The 8,728-nt window shown below is 37.6% G+C and overlaps 1 protein-coding gene across 1 annotated transcript; it reads right to left on the bottom strand.

Annotated features, from left to right (window-relative positions):
* Positions 1–1,551: 1,551 nt before the first annotated feature.
* On the bottom strand, positions 1,552–8,437 carry CLCC1 (chloride channel CLIC-like 1; the record flags this gene model as incomplete). Its single annotated transcript, XM_010284569.1, has 8 exons — positions 1,552–1,779; positions 2,317–2,604; positions 3,227–3,373; positions 3,456–3,553; positions 4,668–4,761; positions 5,890–6,030; positions 7,194–7,415; positions 8,330–8,437. Coding segments are annotated over 8 exons (1,326 nt in total), but the record flags the coding sequence as incomplete, so codon positions are not given.
* Positions 8,438–8,728: the final 291 nt, after the last annotated feature.

Raw genomic sequence — 8,728 nt, 5'->3', positions numbered from 1 at the left:
CCTGTCAACGTATTCTCATTGCTGATGTGTGGACTCTACCACTGTCTCCAACTAGTGTAAGACCTAAATTTGTATGTTCTTTTTAAAGAAATTTTTTTTTTTTTTTTAATTTGTACCTCCCTGGAAAAAGGTCCTATTTTCTTTTATACTTTTTTTAAAAATTAAAAAAATAAAAACTGAGAAATAGCTTCAATACTTATTCTGTCTGATTTTTATTATACATTAAATTAAAAAAATTTAAACCTTACTTTTAATGCTGTTTAATACAAAAATAGTCTTTTAAAAACATGCTGGGGTTTTGGGTAATATTTACTTAAGTGTTTCCTGTATTAGCACAGTTTTACACTCAGAAGAATTTTTTATGACAGACTTGTTTTTAAGTAACATCTGCCAACGCTGCTCTACAGCTTGTGTGCTACATGGCCACCAGCAGTAGTACTCCACGCACCAGGGGTGGTAGGTGCTTGGCATGAACTGCCAGGGATGTCAGGTCATTCCTGCAGTGAATGGATGTACACTGCTTGTTACTTGACCTCAACTACTTCTCCTTGTCTTCGTAAGGACATGCAATGCTGGGGTAGTTCTTGGGAACAATAGTTTTATCTCAGTCTTCACCTCGGTGGATACCTGTACTGAGGCAGTTCTCGGGGACCCTGAGGGCTGTATGTTGCTGTGAGCGTTAAGTATCGTGAGAAGCCGCTGGTTATGACACCTAAGGTGGCAAACTGTTCACTTCGGGTATTTGTAAACTAAGTGATGTCATTTTTTAATTGAAGTATTATACCCCTAGAGAAGAATCTACAGTTAATTTTATTCTTAGAATGCTGTTTTACTCTGAAGGTAGTTGGAGAGACACAGGCTCCACATAATTAAAACTATTTTACAATTACGCAAAGTTTTACAAATACTCTCTTGCAGCGTTTTTAGCACTGAAATTGAATTCTACTGAAACTAAAACTGCCCTCCTGCTTTTTAAGGAGAAATGCCAGCCTATTCTCTTCCAAAACCCATGTGTTACTATCTGTTTATCATGCTGATCTTTGGTACTTAGTGCTTCCTGTTCCCTGTTCAGCTTTGAGTTGCCCTAAAAAACATCAGCTGATACATCAGCTTTTCACTCCTCTGCAAATTATTAAACGAGAGCAAAATCATCAAGCTGTCCTAAAACTGAGCTGACAAGCAGGAAACTGAGTTTAAAGAATACAAAACAAAAGACAGTCCTGAGACATCTATTTGAGCTGTGATTAGTCTTATATAAATTACATGAATATCAGCAGCTTTCTTCAGGCTGTTTGATCTTGTCCACTTGAAGTTGCATCATCTTACTTAACAACATGTTTATTTCAGAGTCTAGAAGTAGTACGTATACTCAGTCTCTCGGTTTTTAAAACTCTACCTCCGTTACAGCCATGCTTACTAGTGCTGTGACTAAAGCCGAGTTCCCAGCAGCTTACTGATGCTCGATTTTCCACCTTTGAGCACTAGAGCAGAACTAGCAAGTATGTAACAACTAAAGATTAGACAAAACTTACAGTAGAGCTTGGGGCCTCCTTAGTGTCCTTCCTGTGAGTCAGGTGAAGGGCGCTCTTTCTTCTCTCCACATGGCTCCATTGCGGAACTTTTCCCTTCTAGGTTTTTATTAGGATCACAATTTTCTCCAGTCTCTTGCTCTGCTTTGCCTGTCTCCTGTTTCTGCTGTTCAAGTGCATGTTCTTCAGTAAGACTTTCAGCTCTGATAGTTTCTAGTCTACAAGCTTCAGACTCAGTGTGCAATCTATTCTGTAAAAATTAATAATAAGCCATTAATCAAGCAATCCGAAGTGATAGCATCTATTGCTTCAGGTGCATCTTGGCTGAAGGAGCAGAACTCCCCCAAAGCACGACTGGTATCTTTTTCTCCTGGGAAACATGTAAATAAGCACAACCTAGAGCGTAAGTCTGTTTTTAATTCTCTATAGTTTACAGAAAAGTCAGCATTGCTTCTTTTCCCCGCCTCTCCTCTGTGGGTAGTTGTTATTGCTCAGGCTGACATGACATTAAGTACTCATCTCTCAAAACCGAAGTTATTTAAGTCTTTACTATAAAATAGTTTTAATTCAGTAGTTTCCTGCCACCGGTAGCCATTGCACAGTATTTTTCCAAAAGAAAATGTGCCCAAGATACCTCTACAGAACTGTTCTGTAGGAGAACAGGTACTTCCTTAACTCGTCTCTCCCCAAGATTTGGCTTAAGGTTGTTGTTTAAACATGTTCTAGCAGATGATATCAAAATCTATTACATTTAATCCCAGCTCAAAGAGCACTAGGACTAACATACACGAGGTTCTGGTTTGAGAGACTCTTCTACTTGCGTGTCAGGCTTGTTGCTTATATGCATGATGTCAGGACTTTTGCTGCCATTTCCTGGTCTCACAGGAGCATCTCCTCTCTCATAAGGTCCTCTATAAACGTACGGAAGCTTTTGCAAATAATCTGATTTACTCCCATCATGTTGTCCAAAGTCTATTTTCTCCTGTTGACTGTCAGGTGGAGGAAGGCTTTTCTTCTGAAAAGATGTTAAGTATCTTAACATAGACACGGACGATCCCGCACCATAGCAGAAAGCCTGCGGGAGGGAAAGAAAGAAAAAGAAAAAAACCCAAGAAAACACTGAATATTTGCAGCCTAGGGTTTTGACAGAGAAGTCAGAGTCACGTATCTGAAAAATACAGCAAGAAAAGCTCAGGTGATCAGAACGGCTACAATAAAATGCAAGCTTTCTGCAGTCTGACCACGCTGCAGGAACTGCCAGGCTGTAGTTCATCTTTGGTGCTGCAGTAAAGATGCTGAAGGCTCTAACTTAATGCTTTCGTGTACAAAATGCCAATTGTATGCATCGTTGTGTAATGACGCAAATTAAAAATGGGAACTAAGCTGCAATGAACTGCTTTAAGAGTCTGGTATTTCAAGCAGTTTCGTACTACTTTATCCCACTTGGGGAGTGGGGGGGGGCGATGCAGTTTAAATACAAACTTACCTATTTTAATTGCTAAGCCAACTGTACTATAAAGATTTTGTCAAGAAAAAATTTCCTCACAGAAATAATTATTTCATCTGTGCTAAGAAATCTGTTCAGTAGTACAAATAAGAAATAAATAATATAACAGATAATAATACTTAAATATAAATAAGGATAATATATAACAAATAAAACTGAGCTTTTAAATAGAAGGTAAATATATACAAACCAGGACAGCCAGAGCCATCATGATTAGCACTGGAACCTGCAGAATAAATGGTATCTCCTTCATAAGTGCTTTGATGAATTCACCAATACCTTGTCCCACGTGCTTTAAAGGCTCAGTTACAAAGTTGGTGAAAGTAATTGCCAATGCCTAAAAAAATACAAATAGAAAAATAGTGTCATCACTGGTTGCAACCATAAACACGAGCAGTCTCTTTTGGCTTGGCCTATACCTTTGTCGGTGGAACCAGCAGAACAGGGTTTACTAGTAGAGTTTCGTAGTACTTCTGACAGGGATCATCCTGAAACGTCCATTTACTTCTCAGCCATTCTGTAGTCAAAGCAGAGACGTATTCTTACTACTTTTTAAAGACGTATTTTATGACACAGTAGTACTACAGAAAGTAGCATTTCAATTACAGATAGAAGAGAACTCTTCTAGCTATGGCTTAAAGCCCAGATTTATTTTTTAAAATCTGAGATTAGCTTGGCAGTTTAGTTTATCCACTCACGGGGATGCAGGAAGGAGGGAAGGCTGGAAAGAAAGAGGAGAACCTGAGGTTTTCCCATGTTCAGTCAAGAAAGTTCTCTTTATTAGATGAACTTAGTCCCTAAAAGCCTCAGAAAGTAAAGAAAAATAAGTCTTCTCTGTGGGAACTATTATCTAGCACACTTTGTCCACAGCTACTGAAACAAGTAATTCTGAGCGTTATTGTTCATGTGCCAGGCTGCAAGTAGGTCAAAAATGTGTATTTTGCTTTCTAGATTTGAAGAGACTATTTTAGTTATAAGCAGAAAATATTACTCCTTTTGGGAACTTTAAGTTACAAACAAGTAATTTATGACATCAGTGTTTCTGTAGTTTGATTTTAGTGCAGCCAGAACATAAACGATTAAATTTGACATAAACAAAACAACCACAGCCATATAGATTCTAAAGGGAAGTCCATAAGCAGCGCTCACTAGGAGTTGCCATCATTAATCTACCTGCTATAGCACTGGATAATAAATAACAGCTAATAAAAAATTCAGCTGTCTCTGTCAAATAACGGAACTAGAGTAAGTAGTTACAGATCTAGTTTGTGAGTCCATTTCACTCACAGGCCTGGAAGATGACAAAAAAATAAGTCTTTTTCTTGAATTCTGCCCTCCTATCTTCAATAAATGGCAGTGGGGGAAGGGACTTGGGGGAACACTCATGGGGTAAGTTATAGAGAAAAGAAGTAACAGCATGACATGCTGTAAGCAGAGTTTTGTGATTAGCTCTCCTTCAAAGGCATAGTGAAGAAGGTCTTGTGGAATGGCAAAAAATGGTAAAACCACGTAATCATGTATTGCTGAAGAAGATTCAATGTACTCATTAGAAATCAGAGTATTCTTGGATATTATTACTGAGTATTTTGTGATCTTAAATACTATTACAAAATAATGAAACGGGTATTTACCAATAAGACTTTCCCCCCAGTCTAACTTCTCAGCACAGATGTTATCAAACTGCCCCATTTTCGCAATTTCTGCTTGATGCTGCGCGAAGGCCAGCTGCAGGAGAGTAAGAATTACTTGTAAAACATAGAACAAGGTGGTGCTGGGCACAGAACACCTGCGTCCATGCAGCACTGCACCTGAGCTAGCCATGTTTGCTCTTAGCAGGTTTGGGTAACTACCTGGGTTAAATCTGTATTAAGACAAGTTTGCTACCTAGACAGTTATAACAGAGTTAAATTCTAAGTACTTTCTGGGAATGGACAAAGACTACCAAGATGGCTATCCCTCAGTTATTCTCCAAATGGCGTCTGAATTACCCAAACAGCAAACTTCAATATTCAAAGATAGAAGTTCAGGGCAAGAGTAATCCGACGTGTTGTTTCCTTAAAATGTTTCTGGTTTAAAAACAGAGACGGCTGCCATGCAATTACTAATTAAAACATCAGGACATTCTCTGTTATTTTTTAAATAATTCCCATTAACAAATACCTGTATTCACTATAATTTTACTTTATAGTTTGCAACTGATAATATAATAGAAAAAATTAAGTCAAATCATCTGTTGAAAAACTCTCACATTCTTCACTGACTCAGTCTAAGTCCTCCGCAGGGCAGAGCCATCCTCCTCTCTGGCACTCCACTATTCCTGGGTCTGACAAGCTGCAGTTAAATTCTGATGACAAGATGTGAGGACTGAGATTTTGTGGTTGGGCTATGACCTAGCAGCATAAATTCCTCCTCATTAAAACCAATACTGTTGTACAGTCAGCTACTTTGTCACCATTAATGAAGCATGTATCTCTGGTCTGTCACTCGTTAAATACAGTTTTAGCCAGGGAATCTTTAGAAAGAAAAAAAACCCCAAAACCCACAATGTATTTTTGTAAGACTCTCCTACCAAGCTGCTTTAGATAAGGTTCATGTCTCCCTTGCCCACACAGTGAAATCACAGTTCTACTGCTTTATGAATTTTATGCACCTCTTGTGGCAAGATAAAAGTTGGCAGGGTTTCTTTAAGCCTAATACACCTGTCAACATGGAAAATAAAACATGAAGCCCTTTATTTATTTTGTTGGCAATTGTTGTTTTATATAAACTAACTAAAAGAACCAGATAACCTTAACTCCCTCCTAACTGTAAAATTTTAAGCCTAAAAGCCATTAAGATTTCAGAGCCACTTACCTTATACAAGTAGAGCCAATTCCATGCAAAACTGATGAGAAAACTTATTAATAAAACACGTTTTAGCTGAACAAACCAATGAATATGTGTCCAGAGCTCTGTAGCTATTACAACTACAACGCACACTAAGCACAAGAGTATCTGAAAAAGAAAACAGGAGAAGACCATGATCCAGATTTGGAATTTTCCCAGGTTAACTGCCAGCACCCATGAAGTAACTTTCAACTTTTGTTTTTACTAGTGTCATTTACACAGAACAGTTGAGAGAATTTTTCCTTGCTTTCACAGCACCTCTGCAGCAGTACAAGGCAGAAAAGTTTCATGGTATCACCAGCAGTCATTCCTAGCACAGCCTTACATTGCAGTTGGTCATCTTTCTTGTGATACTTAGTTGTTTCCTTACAATATTTATCACGTTACCTACCATACTTTACAATTACAAAATTGATGTAATTCAGTGCTTCAGTAGTATGTGCCTGGTATGAACCACAGAAGCACTGCTGCTTAAGTTTGGTTAAGAGACAAAGTTACAGTTTGGCTTACAGCAAGAGTTCAGAGAAGCACCTTAGTGTCTCTCTGTCTGAGGATCCCTAACAGCGAGGTTACACTACTGACAGCTTGCTTTTTCATTTGGCTTCCACAGACCCCCTCAAAACTACACAGGGACAGGGTACTTTGAAAATCATGCCAGCATAAAATGTTAGCATATTCTGAACTGTACAGATTTATTCAGAGACCTTCAGCTTATTAGAGATCCTCAGCTTAGCACTTTGTAATTCCATTTTAGAAAATACGCCATTTTCACATAGTCATGCTCTCCTCTCCAACAATATAAAATTTTTTCCCCACAAAATATGTAAAACCCTCTAACTGATAAAATCTAAGACCTCAAATATATACTTGTCTCAATACAAGTATGTTCCAGTTGAACAAGAGACAAATCTGGAAAATTTGTAACGTATGAGTTGTCAGTTTAAGTGAGATGAGAGTACTAGAGTCTGATGAATCATGCAACACAGATATAAAAGACAGGAAGAGAAAAAGAAAGCATACCAGAAAAACACGCAAAGCTACAGTAAGAAAAGATAACCCCAGGAATGAAAAACTTCAATTCTTACTTCAAGTGAATATATCGTCTCTACCTTCAGCAACCATAAAACAAAAAGAGCAACTCACAGTAAGTCTGATGGAAAGAATAGCTTTACACATGGAGTTAGGATGGTAGTACTCATTGGCTAGACTTGCACAAAGAAACTGGAGAAAACAGCGATTAAAAAACAAAACCTCCCTCCTTCTTCTCTTACCAGAAACAGATTATATAGATCAATTCCAAAAGTGTCTTCAAATCTCCAGTGCCAATCTTTATAATCATGGCGTTTAAAATTGATCAAAATATCACTAAGTGCATCATCCACAGCACCTGACTGCCAAGTTTCTTCATTGAGAAACCGGAGGATCTCCAAATATGTCTGTTTTGTAAGGATGATCTCAGCGTCGTAGTGGGTGTGGCCCACATTCTCCTCAGGCTGAATTAGAAGCAAAGCAAAACAATGGTTAAAAGCTGCTTATTTTGAAATAGGAGTACATAGAAAAAACTGCATCCCTATGCAAAAACCTGTTAAATACCCGCATTACGTACCAGCACCGTTTTGGAGCAGAATGCAGGATGAAGACATGGGACAGGGAGCACACACTATGATTCTATAACCTTTTTGTTCATTCTTCTAAACTATATAGAACATGAATTCAGCTGATGTGTACTCTTTCAATTCTACAGCAAAAACCTAAAAAATGAAGTGGGTTATCTCACCTGTTGTTAAAATTTTAGAACCACTTCTCATTAACCAGTATTAATTACTAATGCGCTATAATTGCCCTGATCATGGCTGGGTAATACAGACAGAAACTATTACATACTGCAATAAGAAATTTTACATTGCTAAGTATAATGTTCTTTGTTTTTATTCCTCTACCTCTGAATAGGAAAAAAAAAATCTCCAAAGACAATGAAAGTAAGTAATTAGGCAATTCTTATATGCAAACTCTAATAAGCTGCTATTCCTAGACAGTTAACGTGGTAGTCTAAAACAAAGGCCTGTAAGGTCTAACAACAAACAAAATCTGGTCTCAAGTTTAACAGCCATTAACATGAACTGAACAGGGTATTACTATGGCTGCTCCCCAGCAATAGGTATTTAGATACATGCTCTGAATTCACATAGCCTTCCTTTGGATGCTTTACAGATCAAATGGCAACTGTCTCCTGAGCAAACACTGCTAACGAACAGCCATACTGGATGCATATCTTTTTTTCCTTTGCGATTCAGTTCCCCTCATTAAAGTAAGCCAGAATAATTAATCTATACTTGGTAACTGTGAAAAACACATAAAGTAGTAATATGAATTTTAATTAATTTTTAATGAATGTTCAGATACTTACAAGGCCAAGTTTTCCAGCTTCATTTAAAATCTTATTCAAGTATCGTTTAAAAATATAAAAGCTACGGCTTTCACGTGATTTGGCATTCCTCTTCTCACATTCTGCAATCTGCAATGTAAAGACATTTTATTCACTTCATGCTCAAACCAACCTGTTCACAGGAGAAATAAAAAACTACCAACACATTAAACTCGGGATTAACAGAGGCATATTTTTTTAGTTTAGCAAGAATCCTGTGATTAGTTCACCAGATATAAAGCGTATGCAGTTGCTGAAGATACTACTTTCCATGGGACTGGAAATCTCCACTACTGGCGATTTCAGATCTTCTAAATAATATGGTTTGAATACTGACCTGAGTAAACCTAGAAAAAAACTAAACATCTGGATGTCCTTCAA

This window comes from Phaethon lepturus, unplaced genomic scaffold (assembly GCF_000687285.1).
Source record: "Phaethon lepturus isolate BGI_N335 unplaced genomic scaffold, ASM68728v1 scaffold21013, whole genome shotgun sequence".
Classification (NCBI taxonomy): domain Eukaryota; kingdom Metazoa; phylum Chordata; class Aves; order Phaethontiformes; family Phaethontidae; genus Phaethon; species Phaethon lepturus.
This window is presented reverse-complemented; position numbering and strand designations above follow the sequence as displayed.